Source organism: Aquarana catesbeiana, linkage group LG08 (assembly GCF_042186555.1).
Source record: "Aquarana catesbeiana isolate 2022-GZ linkage group LG08, ASM4218655v1, whole genome shotgun sequence".
Taxonomy (NCBI): Eukaryota; Metazoa; Chordata; class Amphibia; order Anura; family Ranidae; genus Aquarana; species Aquarana catesbeiana.
In genome coordinates, this window is record NC_133331.1 from 287,501,879 (window position 1) to 287,527,270 (window position 25,392).

The 25,392-nt window shown below is 46.2% G+C and overlaps 1 protein-coding gene across 1 annotated transcript in view; it reads right to left on the reverse strand.

Annotated features, from left to right (window-relative positions):
* The window catches only part of LOC141106626 (uncharacterized), a 27,691-nt gene continuing 2,299 nt past the window's right edge, over window positions 1-25,392 (reverse strand). The window contains exons 2-7 of the mRNA XM_073597558.1: window positions 24,687-24,848; window positions 24,429-24,581; window positions 24,277-24,349; window positions 20,875-22,223; window positions 20,627-20,709; window positions 1-2,693 (exon numbers count right to left, since the gene is read on the reverse strand). Of these exons, the coding sequence (XP_073453659.1) occupies window positions 1,634-2,693; window positions 20,627-20,709; window positions 20,875-22,223; window positions 24,277-24,349; window positions 24,429-24,581; window positions 24,687-24,764 (2,796 nt within the window). The 5' untranslated portion in view covers window positions 24,765-24,848 and the 3' untranslated portion in view covers window positions 1-1,633. The remainder of the gene's footprint in view (window positions 2,694-20,626; window positions 20,710-20,874; window positions 22,224-24,276; window positions 24,350-24,428; window positions 24,582-24,686; window positions 24,849-25,392) is intronic.

Sequence of the window (25,392 nt, forward strand, 5' to 3'; positions counted from 1 at the left end):
TGAGCAAAAAATAGCCATTTATTATAAACTCCAACAGAAAACACTGACAGACTGTCAACGCTTGTCTTGATTAGTTTACACTTATTGGCCTTTGCCAGTTTGGTGACTACAATCCAATTTACATCAGGAGGTAATCATGCCTTCCTATTCAGCACTGTAGAGGAAACTGCTTGGTTCTATAATTATGTCCGTGATGCTTTTTTGTTGACGGCCGAGTAGTCACCCCTCACTGCTCTATCCAAAAATATATTCAAAAAAGTTTGGGCTGTGAATACAATAACTGCCCAACTACAATGGTTCTGTTTAATTAAGTAGTCCTGGCCTTCAGTAGATATACTTCAGCCCCTTCATGATTAATTTCCGCTGGTTGGATCTGTGCAAACTGGTTCTATTGATGTCGGGAAATAATTTCCATTGGTTGGATCTGTGCAAACTGGTTCTATTGACCTCATGATTAATTTCTGGTGGTTGGATCTATGCAGGTCAGGATTCATTTCCGCTGGTTGGATCTGTGCAAACTGGTTCTACTGATGTCTGGAATAAACTTCCATTGGTTGGATCTATGCAAACTGGGTTTTATGTAGGTCAGGATTAATTTCCGCTGGTTGGATCTGTGCAAACTGGTTCTACTGATGTCTGGAATAAACTTCCATTGGTTGGATCTGTGCAAACTGGTTGTACTGATGTCTGGAATTAATTTCCATTGGTTGGATCTGTGCAAACTGGTTCTATTGACCTCATGATTAATTTCTGGTGGTTGGATCTATGCAGGCTCCATGGAAATCAGGAATAATTTCCAGTGGTTGAATCTATGCAAACTTGTTCTATGGATGTGTGGAAGAAATTCTGGTGGTTGGATCTATGCAAACTAGTTCTATGGATGTCAAGAATAATTTTTGGCGGTTGGATGTATGCAGTTTCCATGAATGTCAGGAATAATTTATGGTGGTTGGACCTATGCAAACTGGTTCCGTTGACGTCAGGAATTCATTCCACTGGTTGGATCTATAAAAACTGGTTCTATTGGCATCGGAAATTAATTTACATTGGTTGGCTCTATAAAAACTGGTTCTATTGACATTGGGAATTCATTTCAACTGGTTGTACCTATAAAGACTGGTTATATTGACTTTGGGAAGTAATTTCCACTGGTTGGATCCATGAAAACTGGTTCTATTGACATTGGGAATTAATTTCCACTGGTTGGATATACAAAAACTGGGTTTTGTTGACCTCGGGAATTCATTTTCGCTGGTTGGATCTATAAAAACTGGTCTTGTTGAACTTGGAAATTAATTTCCACTGATTGGATCCATGAAAACTGGTTCTATGGACACCAGAAAATGTATTTGCCAATCACTTGAATAGGGAAAACATTTTTTTTCCCCAAAGAAAGGGTTATTGTTGAAATCCTCCTATGTATATAATGGCACCTAATTTGCATAGAAAGGGCAGTCATAATTCTCCTGGAGTGAGGAGGGTCTTGGAAGTCAGGCTAGAAAGACTCAAGTCTTGGTTGAAATCTATTAGAACAGTCCAATCCCTAGCAGACTTTAAATTTTTTAACTTATCTATAGTCATCGATTTCCGACTATATGAAAATCCATAGTTTGGGCCCGCAGCACAGATGGGGTCATTGGGCTTGTTGCTCCCTGATATGAATCTTCTCATGTTTGACCAGATGCGACCTAGTGAAGAACCATTTCCCGCAGTCTTTGCACGGATATCGCTTATCTCCGGTGTGATACCGCTGGTGCTTTGTGAGTTCTGGGACGCTACGGAAAAACTTGCCACAGTCAGAGCAGCCAAACGGTTTCTCTCCCGTGTGAATCCGAAGGTGCTTGACAAAATCGGGTTTTCGGATGAAAGGCTTGTCGCAATAGGAACAAGTGAAGGGCTTTTGGTCTGCGTGGATCTTCCGGTGGCGGTTACACTCTGAAATGCTGACAAAACTCTTCCCACATTCGGGGCAGGAATAGGGCTTCACCCCGGTGTGCGTTCTCTCATGCACAACGCGTTCAGAGAGACTGGAAAAGCCTTTGCCACACTCCGAGCAAACATACGGTCTTTCCCCGCTGTGTATCCTCTTATGCGTCACCAGGCTGGAGCTGTGGCTGAAGCTCTTTCCGCACTCAGTACAAGTATACGGCCTCTCTCCAGAGTGAATTCTCTGGTGCGTCACCAGACTCGTTTTTAGACCAAAGCATCTGCCACATTCAGGGCAGGCATGCGGTTTCAGCCCAACATGGACTTTCTTGTGCTGCTTGAGCGATGACTCTGAGCTGAAGCATTTCTTGCACTCCGGGCAGGTGTGATTCTTGGACCCTGTGTGGACAACCTCGTGGGCTTTAAGCGTGGAATTCCTGGTGAAGCTTTTCCCGCATTCGGAACACGAATACAGCCCGTTCTCCTCATGGACTTTTCGGTGCATATTAAGCATCGATCGGACGGTAAATCGTTTCCCGCAATCGGGACAGGGGAAAGGTTTGTCGCCGGTGTGCGTCCTGAAGTGCGCATCTCGGACGCTTTTAAATGTGAAGGCCTTCTCGCATTCGGAGCACGTATAGGGCTTCTCTCCCGTGTGAAGACGCTGGTGAACTTTCACTGTCGCTCGGGCAGTAAAACACTTCCCACACTCTGAGCAGGCATAGGGCTTCTCCCCTGTGTGGACTCGCTGATGGATTTGCTGATGGCTGACAAGCATTGAGTGATCTATGAAACACTTTCCACACTCAGAGCAACAGAACGGTTTGTCTTCCAGTTGTTCCGGTGTCTGCTCTTCTTCACTGAGAACATCTTCCTCGCTCGACTCCTCTTTCACAATGATAGAGAAACGCTGGGTGTATTCCTCAGGTACAGAAAAGTCTTTGATATCTTCATCAGAGAGAGGTTCCTCTTTAATACGACAGATGGGCCTGGAAGGGTCAGATTTTGGATGATGTTCGTCATCACTTGAGAGTGCATCCTCTTTGATAGGAGATCTGTGAGTGGGAGGAACAGAGGCCAGGTGATGTTCTTCATCTCTCATGAGTGCATCCTCTTTGATATGAGAGCGGAGAGCTGGAGGATCAGAGTCCGGGAGATGTTCTTCATCACTCGAGAGTGGATTCTCTTTGATAGGAGAGCGGAGAGTGGGAGGAACAGAGTCCAGATTTTCTTCTTCATCATTTGATAGAGGCTCATCTTTGATATCATAGATTAGGGTTGTAGGAACAGAGTCTAGGTGATGTTCTTCATCACTTGAGAATGACTCCTCCTTGATTTCGACAGTGAAATGTTCTTCATCTGAGAATGATTCTTCCTTAATTTGGACAGTTGTGTAATCCATTGTGTGATTTTTTTTGGTGGACCTGATAAAAAAAAAAAAAAATTGTATTGCAGTCAGTTTAATAATTAGATTACTGGACCTTCCCCTCCCGTTTGCTCCATGGAGATGTTTTTCCCCTAACTCAGAACAAGGAAGTCATAAATGGCTTTCTTGTCTTTCTGGTCATCCTACATCATGACATCCTTGCGTCCTAAATACTCCCACTCCTCCATGGAGAAATAGACAGTGACATCCTGACACCCTATAGGAACCTGACACACAATGATACAGTCACCATCCAAACACATCCCTTGTCTGTTACTGGATAATGTCCCAGAATTCCCGGCACCGTACACCTCTCCTGTCAGCAGCTCAGTGATATGGAACTTTCAGTCTGAGTTTACAATGTTATTGGTAAAACACATATGGGGCCAATTAAAATGTCCACTGGTTAGCTAAAGTAAAGGCTACCCAAGGAGAAACTCCACCCATCAATATGTGGCCCTCTGAGGCCATCAAGGATTCCTGCCTCATCGGTGAACCATTTAAAGGCTCCCCTTGGTCCTCCATGCCAGCTGACGGAGCAGGCAAACACCAGGCCCTTCTTGACCACAATTTAAACTACCACACAACAAAGATAGACCACACATCACGCCACTTTTCACATAAAGATTTATAAAAAAAAAAATGGCAACTCAACTCCTCTGAAATGTTTTGCTCTATACCAGGGGTATTGAATTGAAATTCACGAGGGTGTGGTCAGTAAAATGTCCTTCCAGCAGAGGTCAGAATCGCAAGTTTGTGCTATGATCCTTTACATCACAGCCCCCCCCCCCCCCCCACACACACACACACACACACACACCCCTAACATCACAGTTCCCCCCTTACATCAGTGTCATAAACCCCCACCCTCCTTAGATCACAGCCCTCCCCCGACTTAGATCACACCACCCCCTTTTACATCACAGAATCAGACCCAGTGCTCCCTTTACATTACAGTACCCCCCCCCCTTCACATCACAGCTCCTTCTTTATTACAGGCCCCCTTAACAGCACAGCCATCCTCCCTCTACAGTCCTACCTAACACAGTAGGACAAGTGGGGCAGGAGGCGCGGCAGGTCTGGGCAGAGGGCAGGAGGTGCTACAGATCTGGACTGGGTCCGGGCGGAGGTCGGCAGGTCTGGGCGCAGGGCAGGAGGCGCGGCAGGTCTGGGCGCAGGGCAGGAGGCGCAACAGGTCTGGGCGCAGGGCAGGAGGCGCGGCAGGTCTGGGCGCAGGGCAGGAGGCGCGGCAGGTCTGGGCGCAGGGCAGGAGGCGCGGCAGGTCTGGGCGCAGGGCAGGAGGCGCGGCAGGTCTGGGCGCAGGGCAGGAGGCGCGGCAGGTCTGGGCGCAGGGCAGGAGGCGCGGCAGGTCTGGGCGCAGGGCAGGAGGCGCGGCAGGTCTGGGCGCAGGGCAGGAGGCGCGGCAGGTCTGGGCGCAGGGCAGGAGGCGCGGCAGGTCTGGGCGCAGGGCAGGAGGCGCGGCAGGTCTGGGCGCAGGGCAGGAGGCGCGGCAGGTCTGGGCGCAGGGCAGGAGGCGCGGCAGGTCTGGGCGCAGGGCAGGAGGCGCGGCAGGTCTGGGCGCAGGGCAGGAGGCGCGGCAGGTCTGGGCGCAGGGCAGGAGGCGCGGCAGGTCTGGGCGCAGGGCAGGAGGCGCGGCAGGTCTGGGCGCAGGGCAGGAGGCGCGGCAGGTCTGGGCGCAGGGGAGGAGGCGCGGCAGGTCTGGGCGCAGGGGAGGAGGTGCGGCAGGTCTGGACGGAGGGCAGGAGGTTCCCAACCTATCCTTATAACAAGTGGGTAATTAGTTGCTAGGACCACCCCAACAAGCAATCACCCCCTGTTAACTGGCAAAGTGAGGCAGCTCCCACCCTCCATCCAGACGACGGGTGGAGCGACGTGCTAACGTCACCACGCTTCTGCGATTCTGGAAGGACAGGCATTTGTGTATTAGGCGGACGGCTATTCATTTATATATACGCTTTTATGCTTTTCAAATGTAAGTGCAATTTTTTATACTACAATTCAAGTTCCGTACGTTTTTACACTATGACAAGTGTGATATTTTTCTGGGGAACTTCAATGTGTGCGATACCCTGAGGTCAGACTTTATGTTGTATGGGTTCCGAGGAGGGCCGCAGCCTCGATTGAGTTACACTCGCTTGCTGATCCTATGCTCTGCATTTCTCGTGTGTGGTGGGATTTACCAACCTTATACCTTCTCTGAATAGATAAAGGCCCTGGCTGGGTAGAAGCCACAAGTGCTATTGACCTCTTTCTATAAGAGGGCCATGTAAGCTGGTAAGCAGGCATTCTTGTTACGGTGGAGGTCACATTACACTTTTGGTGTTGGATGGTGTCGGCATCAGGGGAATGACTTTTCACATTAGGACATTCTTTGGATTTTTATTTGCTGTACTAAGTATATGTTTAGTGCAGCTCCATTTTTTATTTTTGTTTATTTACCGTGTCTATCTCACAGTTGAGTTGCTGCTTTTGGAAACCTTCACATTTTTGAGCAGTTTCTCTTTTCTTTATACTATATAGAGAAAACACTGCGTAAGGCTCGGTTTGCCCGTACAAGGCAAAGTGACAGGTTCTCTTGTTGGACCAACACACCCAACTGATGGTACTAAACTTTGACATTCTTTCCAGTATCTCCAGGGCTTCTGGGAGGGAGCAAACATGTGACAAATGTTCCAGGATATAGTGCCCAGGCTTGAACAGGCAATAATCTGGCCTAACGGTCTCCTAACTGCAGCCCTTCGCTTAACTTTATCTGGCCCTTGAGGCACTTTTCCATGCATTGACACCAACAATGGGGCACTATTCCTCCCAATGACACCAATGATAGGACATTACATTATTCCTCCCATTTACACTAATGATGGGGCACTATTCCATCTGTTGACACCAATAACGGGGCACTATTCCTCCCACTGACACCAATGATGGGGCACTATTCCTCCCACTGACACCAATGATGGGGCACTATTCCTCCCACTGACACCAATGATGGGGCACTATTCCTCCCACTGACACCAATGATGGGGCACTATTCCTCCCACTGACACCAATGATGGGGCACTATTCCTCCCACTGACACCAATGATGGGGCACTATTCCTTCCACTGACACCAATGATGGGGCACTATTCCTCCCACTGACACCAATGATGGGGCACTATTCCTCCCACTGACACCAATGATGGGGCACTATTCCTCCCACTGACACCAATGATGGGGCACTATTCCTCCCACTGACACCAATGATGGGGCACTATTCCTCCCACTGATACCTATGATGGGACACTATTCCTCCCACTGACACCAATGATGGGGCACTATTCCTCCCACGGATACCAATGATGGAGCACTATTCCTCCCACGGATACCAATGATGGGGCACTATTCCTCCCACTGACACCAACTATTTCTCTCCGTAATACCAAAGATGGGGCAATATTTAATACCACTGGCCACGGTCCGGCCCCCCTAAAGTCTGACAGTAAACTAGCCCTTTGTTTAGAAAGTTTGGAGACCTCTAATCTGTCCTGATCATTGCCAGGTGGGTGGCGGATGAAAGGTAGAGTAGTTACAGAAGGGAACCTGTGCATAGTGACCCAGTTCAGCGATTGAGCATAAAATGCTGGAGGGTCAGAGAAGGAAGAGGATGGAGACTAAAGGACGGCAGAAGCTGGTGACATGGCCTGTGGACCAGGGATGAGCTCAGAGATGTGCAGATCATAGTCCAAACCCACCCGAGCTATCCCACCAGGAAGCCGTCATTGTACGGAGCCAATGGTAAGCAGCCGAGGCATGCCCCACCCGGCACATACACATGCCTGAGCTTATCCCTACACTAGGCCACCCTAAACATCATGGTGGGTGGAGCTACAAATCCTCTATCTCCGTATGTACATTTTCCAAGCGATGGTGTTCCCAGAACCACAGGTTGTTGGCATGGAAACCGGGAGTCAGCTGGAATGATATACCCCATTAAAACACGAATACACCGATCAGCCATAACTTTTGAAAACTGACAGATAAAGTGAATAACACTTCTCTCATTACAATGGCATCTGAAAGTTAGTGGGATACATTACACAGCAAGTGAACATGTTGTCCCTGAAGTTGACTTGTTAAAAGTAGAATAGAGGGCATTGCAGTTTGTCTGTGTATGGGGCTGTGTAGCCAGGATGCCCATGCTGACCCGTGTCCACAGCCAAAAGCTCCTACAATGGACACATGAGAATCAGAACTGGACCACGGAGTGATGGGAGAAGATGGCCTGGTCTGATGAGTCACGTTTTCTTTTACATCATGTGGATGGCCGGGGGGTAGTCACTTATCTGGGGAAGAGATGGCACCAGGATGCAGTACAGGAAGAAGACAATCCGGGGGAGGCAGTGTGTTGCTTTAGCAAATGTTCGGCAGGGAAACCTCAGGTCCTGCCATTTATGTGGATGTTACTATGACATGTACCACCAACCTAAACATTTTTGGTGACCAAGTACACCCCATTCATGAAAACAGTATACTGAGACCTCTTGCGGGAGGATAATGCACTCTGCCACACTGCAACAAATGGTTCAAGAATGGTTTGAGGAATGCAACAAGTTTGAGGTGTTGGCTTGAGATCTGGAGAATTTGAAGGCAAAGTCAACAATGGTTACCTTGACATGGTTACCAACAATGTTTAGGTAGGTGGTACGTGTCAAGGTAACCATTGTTGACTTTGAGAATTTGGAGGCCAAGTCAGCACCTCAAACTTGTTGCTGCATTCCTCAAACCATTCTTGAACCATTTTTTACATTGTGGCAGGACACATTATCATGCTGAAGGAGACGACTGCCAACAGGGAATATCGTTTTCATGAAAAGGTGTACCACTTGGCCTCCAAATATCAATCCAATGGAGCATCTGTCAGAGGTCCTGGAAAAACAAGTCCAAGTCATGGAGGCCCCACATCGCAGCTTACAGGACTTAAAGGATCTGCTACTGATGGCTTGTTGCCAGATACCACAGCATACCTTCAGAGGTCTAGTGGAGTCCATGCCTCGATGAGTCAGGGCTGTTTTGGTGGAAAAGGGGGCTAAAAGAGGACCTAGGTGGGTGGTCATAAAGTTATGGCTGATCATGTAATAGACAGGAACCTAGGGCCACCAGCAATGTCTACGCACACATTTGACGTCCTCGTTTTTGGCCCCGTGTCTCTGACCACTTCAAAGCCGTAACGTGTATATAATATACGTATTTCGGTCTTGAAGTGGTATACCGGGCTTATGGCTGAAGCCATCAGCCATAACTCTGGCATTATTTTATACAGCCGGCGGCTGGCTTTCTCATGAAAGCATTCCGAACTGCTCATGAGCCGCTGGAACGCTTTCCGAAAGGAGGGGATGTCCGCCCCTCACTGGTGTTTCTCTGGCTTACTGTTTCCGCCAGTTCGCTTGAGAAACATTTAGACGGTGCGGCCGGCTTCTCCCAGAGGCGGTCAAAGAGCAGATTCTCTTTGATCGCCTCTTTGGCCTTGGAGGACCGGAGCAAAGTCATGACATCAATTCCGCTCCAGGCTGGAAGGAAACTTTTTTTTTTTTTTTTAAACAAAAGATCAAAAAAAAAAAAAGAAGTTTTTTTGATCTTTTGCTTTTAAAAAGGTAAAGAAGTGATCTGGTCTCTTTTTTGACCCCAGCTCTCTCCATAAAGAGGACCCGTTATCCTTATTTCTATTACAAGGAATGTTTACATTCCTTGTCATAGGAATAAAAGTGATTATATATATATATTTTTTTTTTTTTTAAAAGTGTAAAAAAAAAAAAAAAAAATATATATATATATATATATATATATATATATATATATATATATATATATATATATATATATATATATATATATATATATATATAAAAAATTAAAGCGCCCCCATCCCTTTTTGCGCAGTAACAAACACACATGTAGGTCGCACGCGCATATGTAAACGGTATTCGCACCACACATGTGAGGTATCGCTGAGAACGTTAGCGCGAGAGCAATCATTCTAGCACTAGACCTCCTCTGTAACCCTAAACTGGTAACCTGTAAAGGAAATTAGAGCGACGCCTATGGAGATTTTTGAGTACCGTCGTTTGTTGCCATTACATGAACGTGCGCAACTTTAAAGCGTGACATGTTAGTATCTATTAGGGGGTCGACCGATATAGTTTTTTTCAGGTCCGATACCGATTTTTCGGCTGCCTTTCAGGCCGATAGCTGGTGCTGATATTCTGTACATTTAAAGTTTTTATTTTTACGCTGTCCCTTTACATTTTTTTTTTTAATCACTTTTATTCCTGTCACAAGGAATGTAAACATCCCCTGTAACAGTAATAGATGGTGACAGGTACTCTTTATGGAGGGATCGGGGGTCTAGAAGACCCCAAACTCCTCCTCTGTACTTAAAGGAATTCAAAAACGCCAATATCAGCGTTTTTAAATTTTTTAAAAACTGGCGCCTTTAGGATGCCAGTAATCTGGAAGTGATGTCATGACATTGCTCCTGGGTTACTAGATCCAATGAAAGCCGATTCTGGCTTTGTTCGGGTCTCTGGCCAGTCGTTCGGGCCTCCTGGTGGGACGTGAGACCCGAGCAGAGTGGTGGAAGATGGCAGTGGGGGGGTGGAGGTGACGTCCCCTCCCGCTGCTTCCGAGCGGGAGGGGATGAGCGGCTGCTTAGCCGCATCACTTGCTACTAAAGAAAGCCGACTGTCCGCCCTAAAGAACGGTACCCAGGGTGATGCCTGCAGCTTAATTGAAAGAGCTGATCACATTGGCCTCTGTACAATGTAGGAGACGGGCCGACTCCTACTGGAGCTCCTGCTATTGTGAGAAGGTGTTCTGTGTTTATACTTATGATAATGTGTAATCTACTGTGTGCAGTCTGACCTGTAGTGAAATCCTGATTAATCACAACAATGGACAGGTGGGCATGGAGTCACATCAGCTGCTTTAACCATCTCCCATCCGCTCTATAGCCAAAAGACGGCTACAGCGCGGACCTAATTTGCAGGGAGGGTGTCCATGGACATCCTCCCGTTCTCAAGCAGCCTGCGTGCCCCCTGCAGGGAGCGCGCGGCTCCCTCTGTGAGTCTCATGGATCGGTCCCGACCCCTTACCACGTGATCAGCTGTCAGCCAATGTAAACATTCCTTGTAATAGAAAAAAAAACATGACAGGTCCTCTTAAATATGAGATCTAGGGGTCAAAATGCAATAAAAAAAAAAAAAAAAGTCATTTAAAAAAAAATTGCCCTGTAGGAGCTATGGGCAGAATTGACGTCGCTTCCGCCCTGCAATGGTATGGAGACGTGTGGTGGCCATCTTCCCCTCACTCGTCTACATGCCAAGCAAGGGTGAAGATCCGATTGCCTCCACCGCTGCCGACTGCTCTGGTAAGCGGCAGAGGGCACCGGAGCGTGGTGGGTGGGGCCCTCTCCCGCCGCCGATAAAAGTGATCCCGCGGCGAATCCAGCGCAGAGACCACTCTGATCAGAAACCGGACCGCCGGCTGAAGAAGAGGCTACCGGGGTTATGGCAGCTAGCTTCAAAGTAAGGACGTACATCATCATGCGGCGGTCCGGAAGTGGTTAATTAGCTCGTTTTAATTTAGGTTTCTGGTTACAGGTGTATTTTTAGAGTAATATAAGCAGGAGGGGCTCCTGAACTGTATATAAGACTGTATACTTGTTCTAATAAAGAGTTCATGGTGAGCAACCAAACGAGTCTTGTCTTGGTTGTGGTTGTCAGCGGTTGGAATATCTAATATCTATATTCAGACTGGAGGAAGCGGTATATGACAAAAGCACTCAAGCGGAGTGTGGGACGTTTCATTACAGCCGCCATTAGTAGTAAAAAAAAAAAACAAAAAAAAAAACTACTAAATAAAAAAATGCCATAAATCTATCCCCTATTTTGTAGACGCGATAACTTTTGTGCAAACCAATCAATATACGTTTACTGCGGGGTTTTTTTTTTACCAAAAATATGTAGAATACGTATTGGCCTAAACTCATGAAGAATTTTTTTTTTTATATATATTTTTGGGGGGATATTTTTTATAGCAGAAAGTAAAAAAAAAATAGTGCTTTTTTTTTTTTCAAAATTGTCGCTTTTTTTCTTTTATAGCGCAAAAAAAAAAAATTAAAACCGCAGAGGTGATCAAATACCACCAAACGAAAGCTCTATTTGTGGGAAAGAAAAGACGTCAATTTTGTTTGGGTACAGCGTCGCACAACCGCGCAATTGTTATTTAAAACAACGCAGTGCTGTATCGCCAAAAAATGGCCCGGTCAAGAAGGGGGTAAATCCTTCCGGGGCTAAAGCGGTTAAAGTGTTTTTGCGGTTGCAAAACCACTGCGCAATTACTGCGCGACATAAAAAATTTCAACGATCGCCATTTTATTCTCTAGGGTCTCTGCTAAAAAAAAAAAAATGTATAATTTTTCGGGGTTCTAAGTAATTTTCTAGCAAAAAATGCTGATTTAAAACTGGTAAACAAAAAGTGCCAGAAAAGGCCGGGTCTTCAAGTGGTTGAATTGAACCGGTCACCTACGTTAGCCAACTCCGCCCCTCGCGCACTTTACTTTGCACCAGAGCCCCTCCCACCGGCCCCGGGGCCCCTAAACATCAGCGTGCCACAGGCTAATCTTGACTTGGAGCCCAGGTCAAGGGTTGTGGCGTGCCGCCGCATTCTGTGGCGCAACTCACCGCTTTTCCATGCCCAAAACATAAACAGCGCTCCGCGGCACGCCAAGCCAAGCTTCGCAAAGCCATGGCGAGGTCACCTCGCGTCTCCTGCGGCCATGGCCCTGCTACACATCATTCACTCAATAATAATAAATAAAAAAACTTCCCCCCACCTTTACACACCCCCAAACCCCCTGAGAACCCCCAAAAACCAGCAACAGGTCCCCAACAATGTCCTCACCAGCCAGAGCCCGACTCCTGCCCACGTTTCCACTCGGATTTCTATTGCTTCTGGCTGGACCGGAAGTCTCCTTGCATCACATCCGTTCCACCCATTACTTCCCGGCCTTTTGCGTTCCAGCCAACTTCCGCCGGCTTCCTCGTTAAAAATCTGTATAGAGGGAAGTTCCGAGAGTGGCCGGCAGGTGGCGGCGTCTGACAGCGCTATGTTCACTCAGGGAACTGAAGGGGGAGAATGGCTGCATTGTGTAATGTGGCCACAAGATGGCAGCAGCGGACAGCACAGAATTCACTACTAGATATTATAATAGGGGATAGACTTGATAATGTGAATGAATATTGGGATCTCCATTTTTTTTATTTAAAGCAAAATTAAGCCCAAAAGCAAACATTAAAGAGGAACTGCAGTCTGCTGACATAATTTGTAATAAAAACACCTTTGCCATTCTGAAGCTTCCCTCCAACCACTTTGCATATTATTTGATATATACCGGGATTCTGCACTTGCCAAATATGCTGCAGAAATCTCCCTCCACTGAATTTGGCTGCAACCATTTTAACTGTGGGCAGCCGAAGCTGCTGCCCGTTCACTTCCTGGATTTACGCAGACACACAGAGGCACGCTTCCAGCTTTGCAGCTCTCATTGGCCCTCTTATGACTCACCCCCCCTCCCTTCCTGGCAAAAGGAGAGTGAGAGAGAGAGCTGTGCATGACGTCATAAGCCTAGGCTAATGACCAGACAAGAAACAGGAAGTGGGCTGTATAAGAGATTTACTGGCAGAAAAAAAATGTATTCAAAGTTAAAACAACAACAACAAGGGCAGAAGATTTACTAGATGGAAAGATGAAAAAATGACTGAGGTTCCACTCTAATTATATTACAGCTTATCAATTCTTAGATGTGAAGTCTGAATTCGTTTTCTTTTTTTAGGCTTTTTTTTTTTTTTTTAATTTCAAGTGCTGATCCAGCCAGCAAGTCAGTTGCTTTTCAAAAGAACAAGCTCTCTTCCCGATGTGTCAGTTCACACAGATGAGACAAACCATTTAACGCTGGCAGGGGTGCCAATGATCAGCTCTTATTTATTCATGTAAAACCTTTATCTCAAAAGGAACAAAGCTGGTTACTGTAACTCATTTTAAAGCGTGAACTGGCGTTTGGCTTCAGTTTGTTAGCGTATTTAAATCTGCTGGTACTAACACTTCCTTCCCCCCAAAAGTGACATGCTGCTCTCTGCTGTGCCACCTGTGCTCCTTCATCCAGAGTGTGTGTGTGTGTGGGGGGGGGGGGGGGGTGACGACTCTAATACAGGAGGTGTGTTACTGGCCAGATCACCAGGTGAAAACAGAGGGTGGAAAAAGACTAAAAAACAAAAAACGAAACCTTGAAAACAAAAGCAAGTGAATTGGAGGACTTCCTTTGCTCCGATGGAGGTACACATGACTAATTCGGGCAGATTGGATTAAAGGCCAATGCCAGGAAAATGATCCCCTGCAGTGGGGTTGCCCCTGTACTTTAAGGGTTAAAGCATACCTCCACCCAAAAGGGGAAGCTCTGCTTGTCTGAGTCCCCCTCTCCCTCCACTGCCACAATTGGCGCCTTTTGTGGGGGGGGGGGGGAGCTGGTATCTGGTTTTGACAGGTACCAGCTCCCACTTCCGCCTCAGTTCGCTGCAGCGAATCGCGCATGCGCAGTTGGAAACTGGCTGTGAAGCTGCAAGGCTTCACTACCGGTTTCCCTTAGTCAAAATGGTGGTGCCAGCACCCGATAGCCGATTGAAAAATCGTCTCGGGTGAGGACACCGCTGGATTTCTGGTCAGGTAAGTGCTCTAGTATTAAAAGTCAGCAGCTGCAGTATTTGTAGCTGCCGACTCTTCATTTTTTTTGGGGGGGGGGGGGCTGGAGCCCCTCTTTAATGACTCGTTTAGTCTAAGGGATAGTAAAAAAACACTTTTTTTTTTTCCTAATCCTCCGTTCCCCAGGCAGGCGGCAATCCCCCATGCTCCAGAGGTGGACTGTCCCTCAACATCATCATTCAGGGCTATCAAAAATGAGACAAAGATAAATCATTTCAGAACATTTCCCACCTTTAATGTGACATATAAACTGTACAACTCAATTGAACAAAAAACTGAAATCTTTTAGGTGGAGGGAAGTAAAAATAAAAAAATAAAATATTATGGTTGCATAAGTGTGCACACCCTTAAACGAATACTTTGTTGAAGACCCCACATTGGTCTTGATGATGTCTGGAATTTAGAAAGGAGGAACATGGGGGAGAAGATGCTGCAGAGCTGGCCAGATCTCGGTCTGCTCCTATTGGAGCCTAAGAATCGTGAAGAACCAATCTTACTCATGCATTGTTTTGTCTCCTGACCCAAATAATGTGAACTGGCACTGTACTGGTGACCAGACTATGGCTTTAACCCAACTGTGGCTCCAGAAGGTCTATGTTGGGCACCAAGGATGGTCAGTTCGGTTTATGCTGCTGAACATGTTAAAAAAAAAAGATGGTCAGTCCGGGGCGGTGTAGAGACATTAAGACCTATGGTCACTAATACTGTCTTTGATCATTTACATAATTCCCCACCCTTGAGGATCAGACGCCCTACTATTCCCCAAAAAAAAAAAAAAAAGATTAAATCTCAGGGGGTGTAAGAGGACACAGGGCCACGCAATGAAATTAAAGGAGAAGCTCTTACTATGCACGATAGGAGGCGGATTTAGGTGCCATTCAATCCCCTGAGGATTGGTCCAAGATGTGGGAGGCTCTTTTTCATTCTTCCCATAACGACATAGCATTAGAGAATTCGTTCAACGTTATGTCTAGATCAGTGGTTGTCAACCAGGGTTCAGTGGAACCCTAGGGTTCCTCCAAAGGTTGCTAGGGGTTCCTTCAGCATTGGGCAATTTCTGCCTCTCAGATAAGTTCCCACGAACACCATTAATCTTTTTAGCTATCTGTAAGGAGGTAATTCTTCCCAATGACCACAAGTATAAGGACCATTCTTCCCACTGACCATCACACTATTGCATCATGAGTTGTCGATATTTAATTTTTAGCAGGGGTTCCTCGAGACCGGAGAACTATTTCAAGGGATCCTCTGTGTTGAAAAGGTTGAGAAAGGCTGGTCTAGATGGTGCTACACCCCAGCGAGAATTGCAAAATACCTTCCTACATACCCAGCAATGTTGTTCAGACCAGGGCGATATGAAGCACATATGGTGGACATGCCCCAAAGTTAAAAGGCTGTGGATCCGGGTGTACGCTTTGGTCAATACGCTATTTCATTCTAATATACGTAAAGAACCCTGGGTAGCTTTACTTCATAAGCCTATCCTGGAGTTAGCGAAATGAGAACGTATCTTGACAACACGTTTTTATGGCTACTAAACAAACCATTGCGAAGGCGTTGAAAACACCTCTCCTCTCTTTCGAGGAGGTGAAGCGACGGGTGCATGGTACGTTGACAAATGAGAAGCTTATGACGATATTCACGGGTACTAAAGACAAATTTCTCAAGAATTGGCAGCCTTTGTTGGATCAGTATCCAGCGATGAGCCCACCTTCCTGCTTTCTGGACCTATAGGAAATTCTGTCTAACCTACTACCGGTGGTGGCCTTGGGTTCCCTGGGGCGGGGCTTATCTTCTTCCTACTTTCTCTTTTCTTTCTTTTTCTTCCTTTTTATTTTTCGACTATCTACCACCAGTTGCCAGTTGACTGAGCCTGTTAGCTGCTCTCTGGCTGTACTTTTGAGACAAAGATTTTTTTCTTTTCCCTATTTGATGGTATCGTTTATTGGTCTTTCAGTGGGGGTAAAGCCCTTTTGTACATTAGGAGACTTGCTAGATAGCTTTCTCTCAAAAAAAATATAATTTGTTCTTCTTACGTCCCTGAGAGGTTCTATTTTTTTCCCATGCCTCAACATGGGTCAATCTCAGGTACTGCATGTTATTTTTACGGGGTGATTCCTGAAATCCTGTTGACTTAGCACATTCTTTAAGCTGCAATTATTGAGTGCCGCATTATTCGCTATTACTCTATTCGCAGACAATACTATCAAGGCACTCTCACCTGGTATTTTTTGTTTATTTTTGTTGTTACTGTTTATACCATGTTAGACACACATTAGTTTGTGGTATATATGTTGCCATTCTTATACAACTCTCAGCTACTGGCCTTGGCGATTGTTCACTGTTTTGTGAGTTTGTCTCAATTAAATAATAAAAAATATTGTGAAAGAATTTGAAGGAGAAGCAGTTTAAACCTGTCAGAAACCATGAAATCAGGCCGAGACAGAAGTACAGTTAAATCACACTTGTTTAATAATGAAAGTAAAAAGAACAAACGTAGTCAAAACATAACCAAAGTTCAGTAACCGGAACGGATAGTCAGCCAAGCCAGAAGTCAGGGATCAATGTTGTAGACAGCAAGCAGGATCTGGAGTCAGAAGGGATGTCAGCAAAGCAAGTCTTGAACAGGATCGAAGGAGATTGTTTCTGTGATGTTGACCAAGGCGAAGGCAGAGAACCTCTGTACTGGATGGCTTAAAACTACTACTTGAAAAAGTATTCATACCCCTTGAAATCTTCCACATTTTTTCATGTTACAACCAAAAACATAAATGTGTTTTATTGGGATTTTATGTGATAGACCAACACAAAGTGGCACATAACTGTGAAGTGGAAGGAAAATGATAAATGTTTTTCAACATTTTTTACAAATAAATATGTGAAAAGTGCGGCGTGCATTTGTATTCAGCCCCCTTTTCTCTGATGCCCCTAACTAAAATCTAGTGGAACCAATTGCCTTCAGAAGTCACCTAATTAATAAATAGTGTCCACCTGTGTGTAATTTAATCTCAGTTTAACCACCTGGCATCCGCGCTATAGCCGAATGACGGCTACAGCGCGGACCTACATTCCCGGGAGGACGTCATATGACGTCCTCCCCTGTGCACGCTCCCTGCAGATTACAGTACTGTATGAAATGATTTCACATCCCTTTTGTCCCCAGTGCTTTGTCCTATGCCCTGCATGCAGTTTTACATGATATACACTGTTCTTTCTGCCTGGAAACTGGAGATTGTCCATAGCAACCAAAAAGTGTCCCTTTACGTCAAAAGTGGCTTTAGACCAGCTAGAAAACAGCGATAGTAAATTAGAACATTTGCAGAATTGTGCGATAGTGAATTGTGGGGAAATTTATTTTATTACTATTTTTTTTTATTTTTTTTTATTATTTATTTTTATTTATTATATTATAATTTATGTTTTTGTGTTTCAAACTTTATCATACCCGGGATATCTACTAGACTCTTGTTTGGACAGATTTAAGTGTGTTATTGTTAAGATTTACAGACCTACAATATAAAACGCCAAATTTCCATGCAAAATAATTGTACCGCTTTGAGCACCTAAAATCCGAAATAATCATACCGCCAGGGAGGTTAAGGGTCGCCAGCTCCATCTAGTGGCCATATTGTGGCATTTTCATGAAATTCCTCAGTCAGGAAAATACAACATTATGGCCACTAGATGGCGCTGACAATCATAGGAAATAAATGTATTAAGCAAAATATGGTGATATTTCATTATGGCTAGGCGAATGTTTTATAACTAGACCCCTTAAAGAGGAAGTATTACACAACTTCAAAACCACTGTCCATGGGACCAAGTACATAATGTATGGAGCACTTGCCCCCGTTTTGATCCATGCTGTGGTCAACCATACCTCTCCACGGTTGATCAACCACCAGGGAGATGAATATATAATAAGGCCTGATTGACAGTCTCCGCTCCCCCTGCTGTGATGAGGGACGGTGCTCATTTTCAGCCTGCACCTGCTATAAGCGACAGAGTGAAGAAATGTCATCAGCACACCAAGGATTCCTCAAAGGGGGCCAAAGCTTTATTTACATGGTTACACTGTACACATACAGGCCCTGCGTGGCCCCAAAACTTTGATGTATGTGTACCGTGTGACCATGTGAATAAAGCTTTGGATCCTTTGGAGAAATCCTTCATGTGCTGATGACATTTCTTCACTCTCTTATAGCAGGTGCAGGCTGAAAACAAGCATCGTCCTTCACCAAAGCAGGGGGAGCGGAGGCATTGGGGCATAGAAGGTTCTGGAAAAAATTACCAGGCCCTGGTCTCAATAAGGTTAAGAACCACCAATCTAGATCATCTGAAATCATTGCTGCGACCTGGGGATGAAAAAAATGATGAAGGTCTGCTTTAAAGTGTCTACCGCTTCAACATGCTTTTTTGATGTGTTTTTTGATGCTTCTGTGATACTTTTTTGAAGCTTTAATGAAACTTGGCAAATGCTGTGTGTGTGTATTGGTTTTCTATTTGTTTAAAAAAAAAAACAGCAGAACCCCGGCTCAGTAGTACCCTCACTCAGCTAATCCCCAGCTTTTTAGTACCCTCATTCAACAGATCCCCCGCTCAGTAGTAACCCTCAACTCTGCTGATTCCCCGCTCAGTAGTAACCCTCAGCTCTGCTGATCCTCCTGTCTCTCTGGTCCCCACTCACCTCCTGCTATATTGCTCCCACGCTGCTCACCATGTGTAACATCCGCTAGTTTCTCCTGCTCTGGTCCCCCAGCTCTGCTGATCCTCTGGTTTGCCAATCCTTCTCTCTCTCCAGTCCCCGCTCACCTCCCGCTATACTGATCCCACACTGAGTGCCACATGCAACATCTTCTAGTTTCTCCTGCTCTGGTCCCCCATCTCTGATGATCCTCTTCCCCTCAGTTACTCTTCACTTTCCAGTCCTGTTCACCTTCTGCTATAGTGTCCCCATGTTGCACACAATGTGTGCCATCTGCTAGTTGCTCCACTCCAGTCTGGACCCCGTTCACCTTCCTGCTGCTCCACGCTGCACCAGACACTCCCAGAATATATACATGAAGCAAAAGTGACTGATGATGACGTCTTTCCAGTTGGCTTGTTGGTTTCCCAGTGCATTCTGGGATATCTCATACCTGCAATACTTCCAACGCTAATCTAATGCTGAATAAAAGCCCCCCAAAAGCTTCAGGTGGCGTCAGCGAGCATTATTATAGACTTCTATGGAGGCTTTGGAGACGCTTTGAAGCACCAAGAAATCGACATGGGGTATGATTTTTAAAGCGAAGCAAAGGCAACGTGTAAACAGGACTGTAAGGTAACCATTTTATTTAGTGACAGGGGCTTTGATTGGACTTTAGAGTGCTTTAAAAAAGGGTGTCCAATGCCACATTGCGAAGCAAGTGTAAACGAGCCCTAATGCTCCGTACACACGATCGGAAATGCCGCCAGCAGAACTCCGATGAGAGATTTTGTTCGGAAAATGCGACCGCGTGTATGCTCCGGAATTCCAGCCAGCAAAAGATTGGAGAGCAGGTTCTCTATTTTTCAGTTGGAAAAAGTTCCTATCCGAAAATGCGTTCGTCTGTATGTAATTCCGACGTGCAAAAAAACACGCATTCTCAGAAACAATTCCACGCATGCTCGGAAGCATTGAACTTCATTTTCTCGGCTCGTCGTAGTGTTGTACGTCACTGCGTTATTAACAGTCGAAAGTTCAGAGAACTTTTATGTGATCGTGTGTATGCAAGCCAAGCTTGATTCCATCCATCCATTCCATCGGAAAAACCATCCAAGATTTTTCCGACGGAAATTCCGCTCATGTGTACGGGGCATTACAGTTAGGATCCCAATAAAAAAATTTAGATCTTTGATAAAACAGAAAAGATTTGGTTTAGAACTTGGTGCAAAGGATTAGTCTTTTCGTTAACAAAGAGAGTTCAGTCAAGATTTCCATGTGTTCACATCAGTGGTGTGAGAGGTAAGGCAATGGCACAGAAGTGCCATGTTGGGTGTTGCATGCGCTCCATCACCGAGCCTGTGACTGTATACCTGCTGGCAACTTATGCCGATGACCACCAGCAGTGTAGCCATAACAATCGTGACCTGAAGTGTTTACTGATAAGAAGGCTATAGAGTTTCACTTCATTAACTCAACTTCCCAGTGCTAGGAGACAAGAAGTCCCATCGCCCCCTCCAAAAACAGAGCCAGCACTGTTCCGAGTATTCTACCCTTTGGACTGATACAGAATCTCATCTACGTGCGTGAATCCGCTGATGTTTAATCAGGTCGGAGTTGCTAATAAAAGCCTTGCCACACCCGGAGCAGGAAAACGGCTTTTCCCCCGTGTGAGTCCTCAGGTGGATGACGAGGTTGGACTTGCAGATGTAGCTCTTATCACACTGCGAGCAGGCATAGGGCCTTTCCCCGGTGTGGACCCTCTTGTGCCGGCTGCACTCGGAGCTGCTGCTGAAGTGTTTCCCGCACTCGGAGCAGGCGTAAGGTTTCTCTCCGGTGTGGCTCCGGCGGTGCGCCACCAGCTGAGAGTTGGTGATGAAGCACTTGTCGCACTCGGAGCAGGAGAAAGGCCGGTCACCAGAGTGGATCTTCCTGTGCAGAGCTAGGTTGGAGCTGTTGATGAAGCACTTGCCACAGGTGGGGCAGACGTATTGTTTTTGGCCGGAGTGGATCTTGCGATGGGTCACCAGGTTGGACTTGCTGCTGAAGTGTTTGCCACAATCGGAGCACGAGTACTGCTTCTCCCCCGTGTGGATCCACTGGTGCGTCACAAACTGCGTCTTCCGGCTAAAGGTTTTTCCGCACTCCTGGCAGGAGTACTGTTTGTTGCCGGAGTGGATCTTCTGGTGGCTGTTCAGCTCGGCCTTGCCGATGAAGCATTTTCCGCACTCTGTACACGGGTAGGGCTTCTCCCCGGAGTGGCTCCGCTGGTGCCGGTTGAACTCCGACTTGTTGCTGAAACATCGTCCGCAGTCCGGGCAGGCGTATGGCTTCTCCCCGGTGTGTATCCGCTGGTGGGTCACCAGGTTGGAGTTACTGATGAAGCACTTCCCGCACTCTGAACAGGCATAAGGCTTCTCCCCAGTGTGGATGCGCCGGTGGGTCACCAGGTTGGACTTGACGTTGAAGCTCTTGCCACACTCCAAACAGGAGTACGGCCTCTCCCCCGTGTGAATGCGCTTGTGCGTCTGGCAGTCCGTCCTACAGTTAAAGGACTTGCCGCATACTGTGCAGCAGAAGGGCTTTTCGCCCGTGTGACCCCTCTGGTGGGTGAGCAGCTTGGAGCGATGCTGGAACCGCTTCCCACAATCCGAACAAGAGAATGGCTTCTCGATGGTCGGGTTGGTGAGGTAGTTCCAGCTACACCTGCCCGTGTAAGATTTGGTTTCCTGAGCATGACCGCGAGGCGCGTTATTTTCAGAGTCAACTTCAGAAATGTTCTCCTGCTTTATTACAAAGGTTGTGTATTCTAAAGGGTCACCCGTTATACAGTCGTAGGTGTCACTCAGATTTTCTTCATCACCTGGCGTGGTTTCCTCTTTTACGTGGACCGGTCCATGTGCAGGAGCTGCTGAGGATCTATCGGTTACTCCATTGCTTGGTACTGACTCTTCCTTAATATGACACTGTACACTTTTGACTGCTGTAGAAGTGTCCAAGTGTGGGGGAAGTTCTACTTCCTCTGACAGGTCCTCTTTAACAAAAGAAACATTAATGAGGCCTTCTTCTTCCTCTTTAATGTGACCCAGAGAACAGTCCAGAGAGTATGTTGTAGGAGAAGAGTCAATTAGATTGACTTCTTCACTTGGCCAGATGTCCTCCTTTATATCTGAAGGTGCAGTGATGTCACATTGATGGAGATCTTCTTCTTCATATGAGGTTGGTGCCTCAGCGATTTCCTCCAATGCATGGGTGACTTCTATCTTCTCAGTGGAGGGGAATTTGGCCATTGGGGAACCAGTACCAATACCATATTCTTCATTCATACAATCTGATAATGGCGAAATGGTGTCCTGGGAACCTCCAAGCAATGAATCTGTTAGAAGGAAAGGTGTGGCTCTCAGAGGGAGGAAACATGGGGAGAATGGTGAGTCAGCCCGCCCAAAAGTGACATCTCATTTATTTGTGGATTCTAGAGAATTCCATCACTGAATGGTTCCCTACACCGGTGAGATATACCGGTTGGATTTGTAATTAAGTTTATATTATAGAGAGTGCATTAGGAAGCACAGGAACAGCAGTGATAGTAAGGTATGTAGGAATGGAACTAGGAACTACGCTGGGGAGCGACACACTGGAGAAACACAGAAAGAAATGAAGGTGACCCCTATAGATGGAATGTCAATTTTGGGTTGGCTGGCTCTTTTATAAACAGAAGATACTGGTTAAGGGAGAGTTCTTGTACAGAATAAGATGTGCTTGGATTTCTACAGTTTTCTAGGAAGGAAGGCGGGAAGGAGGGTGGAAGTGTTGGATGAGGGGAATGTATGTGAGGAGTAAGGGATGGAGGGAGTACATAGGGAGAGAGAGGAAGTGGAAGAGGGAAGAAAAGAATGGAGGGAGATGGGGACAGAGGAAGGGAAAAAGAGAGAGGGAGAAGCAAAGGAAGGAGGAAGAAAGAAAGGGGGGGAAGGGAGAGAGAGAAAAAGGGAGGGTGAGAGAAATAAAGCGAGGAAGTGAGAGAGGGAAAAGGAAAGAGAGAGGAGGAAGGAAGGGAGGAAGCAAGTGAGAAAGGAATAATGGAAAGAAGGAAGTGAGTGCAGTAGGAAGGAAGGAAAGAGGAGGAAAAAGTAAGGGAAAAAGGAAAGGAGGGAGAAAAAAAGTCAGTGTAATAGGAAGAAAGGGAATATGCAAGCGAGAGAGAGAGAGAGAGAGAGAGAGAGAGAGAGAGAGAGAGAGAGAGAGAAAAGAGAGGGAGGGAGGAAATGATGGAGGGAGGGACAAAATAAGTAAAGGAGGAAGTGATGGACGGAGAAGGTGAGAGAAGAAGACAAGGAGGAAGAGAAAAAGGAAGGATGGGGGTGAGGAAGGGAGAGAGGATGTGAGTGAAGCAGGAAGGATGTAAGGGAAGAAGTGAGTGAGTGAAGTAGGAAGGAAGGGAATGAGTGGAATAAGAAGCAAGTGTTGGAGGCAGGGAGGGAGGACGAAAGTGAAGGAGGAAATGATAGAAAGAGAAAGTGAAAGAAGAAAAAAGAAAGAGAGGAAGGAAGAGAAAAAGGAAGGGTAGAAGGTGAGCAAGGGAGGGAGGGAGTGAAGTAGGAAGGAAGTGAGTGAAGGAGGAAATGATGGAGGGAGAAAAGTGAGAGAAGAAGAAAGCAGAGAGGGATGAAGAGAGAAAGTAAAGATAAAAGGTGAACAAGGGAGGAAGGAAGGGAGAGAGAAGGGGAGTGAAGTAGGAAGGAAGGGAGGGAGTAAAATAGGAAGGAAGTGTTGGGGAGGTAGGGAGTGAAGGAGGGAGGGAGGGAGGAAAGGAGAGAGTGGAATAAGAAGAAAGTGAATGAGGAAGAAAGTGAGTGAAGGAGAAAATGAGAGAAGAAGAAAGAAAGAGAGGAAGGAAGAGAAAAAGGAAGGAAGAAGGTGAGCGAGGGAGGGAGTGAAGTAGGAAGGAAGTGGGTAATATAGGAAAGAAGTGAGAGAAGGAGAAAGGAAAAGAAGGAGGAAGAAAGGAAGGAAGAAAGAAGGCGAGCAAGGAAGGAAGGGAGAGAGGGAGAAAGAAAAGAACGGGTTGAGGAAGAAGGGAACTGAGCGCAGGATAAAAAGAGAAAGAGGTGAAGGGATGGAAAAGAGGGCATAAGTGAGAGAAGGAAAAGGGATAAGGGTATGGAGGAAGGAAAGCGAGGAAGGAAACGAAAGATTTAGAAAGGGAGAGAGCAAGGGAGGAAGTGAGAGAGGGAGGAAGAAAGAAATGGTAAAAGAAAACAAGGAGATAAGGGAAAAGGGGATGGAGGACAGGATGGGGGTAGGAGGGGGTGAGGTAGGAAGGATGGAGGGCTGGATGGATGGATGGATAAGAAGGAGGAGGGTGGGAAGGAGGAGGAGACAAATGAAAGAAGAGGGAAAGAAAAAGAAAGAGTGGGCCCTGACCTTACCCAATGATGTGAGGGGTTGAAGATCATTCATCTTGTTGTCCTTATAAGGACCCTCACGTTCCTTCAAGTACTCCTGCAAGAGAAACAGTGACAATTTATATCTTTTTTGGTAGACACAAGAATACTGTTCCATAATTCCCGGCACCGCTCACCTCTCTGGTCAGAAGCTCGATGATCTTGTTGGTCAATTCTAGAATCTTCTTGTCTTTCTCATATACCGCTAAGGGCATTGGAAGAGCTGTGGTGCGATTCCCGATCCCACAAGGTGCTACAACCTCCCCAGATGTCTTCACAACTGAACAATTCTATAGAATAGATAACAAAATGACATGCAGAGTCACACAGGTCATTTTTAGGGATTCCAATAAGATGCAAGTGGTGGCACGTGACCCTCCCAGAATTATCCTCACCTCTCCGGTCACCAGACAGATGATCTCCAGGGTGATATCTAATATCTTCCCACCTAGCTGACTCCTCCTCTCCTCCATCTTGGTTTGGTTAGTACGATGACCTGTATGTCTCCTGCTCCCCTGGCGGATGACGGTGGACTTCAAATTGTGTGTAAGTTCAATCTACAAAGTAAAAAGTCTTCTGTCAAAGTCCAATACTTGGCCCACTTCTGTATAGTCCTCCTTTGTAAACCCTGTTGAACAAATGCCATGTTTGACTAAAGTCAGAGGTCATACATGTCTCCTTACACACTGGTGGACCAGCACAAGGTCAATGGAGAACCCCAAAGGCCAGTCATTGTCCTACTTCTGTATAGTCCTTTGTGAACCACGGAACCCTGATGAACAAATACCAACTTTCACCAAAGTCAGAGGTCATACCCGTCTCCTTACACACTGGTGGACCAGCACAAGGTCAATGGAGAACCCCAAAGGCCAATCATTGGCTCCTGTTCTGAATAGTCCTCTGTGAACCCAGAAACCCCAGTGAACAAATACCAACTTTAACCAAAGTCAGAGATCTTGCCCCCCCCCAAACACACTGATAGACCAGTACAAGGTCAGTGGGAAAGCCCCAAAGGCCAGTCATTGGCTGGATAGTTTTCTGTGAACCAGGGAACCCCAGTGAGCAAATACCAACTTTGACCAAAGTCAGCACAAGGTCAGT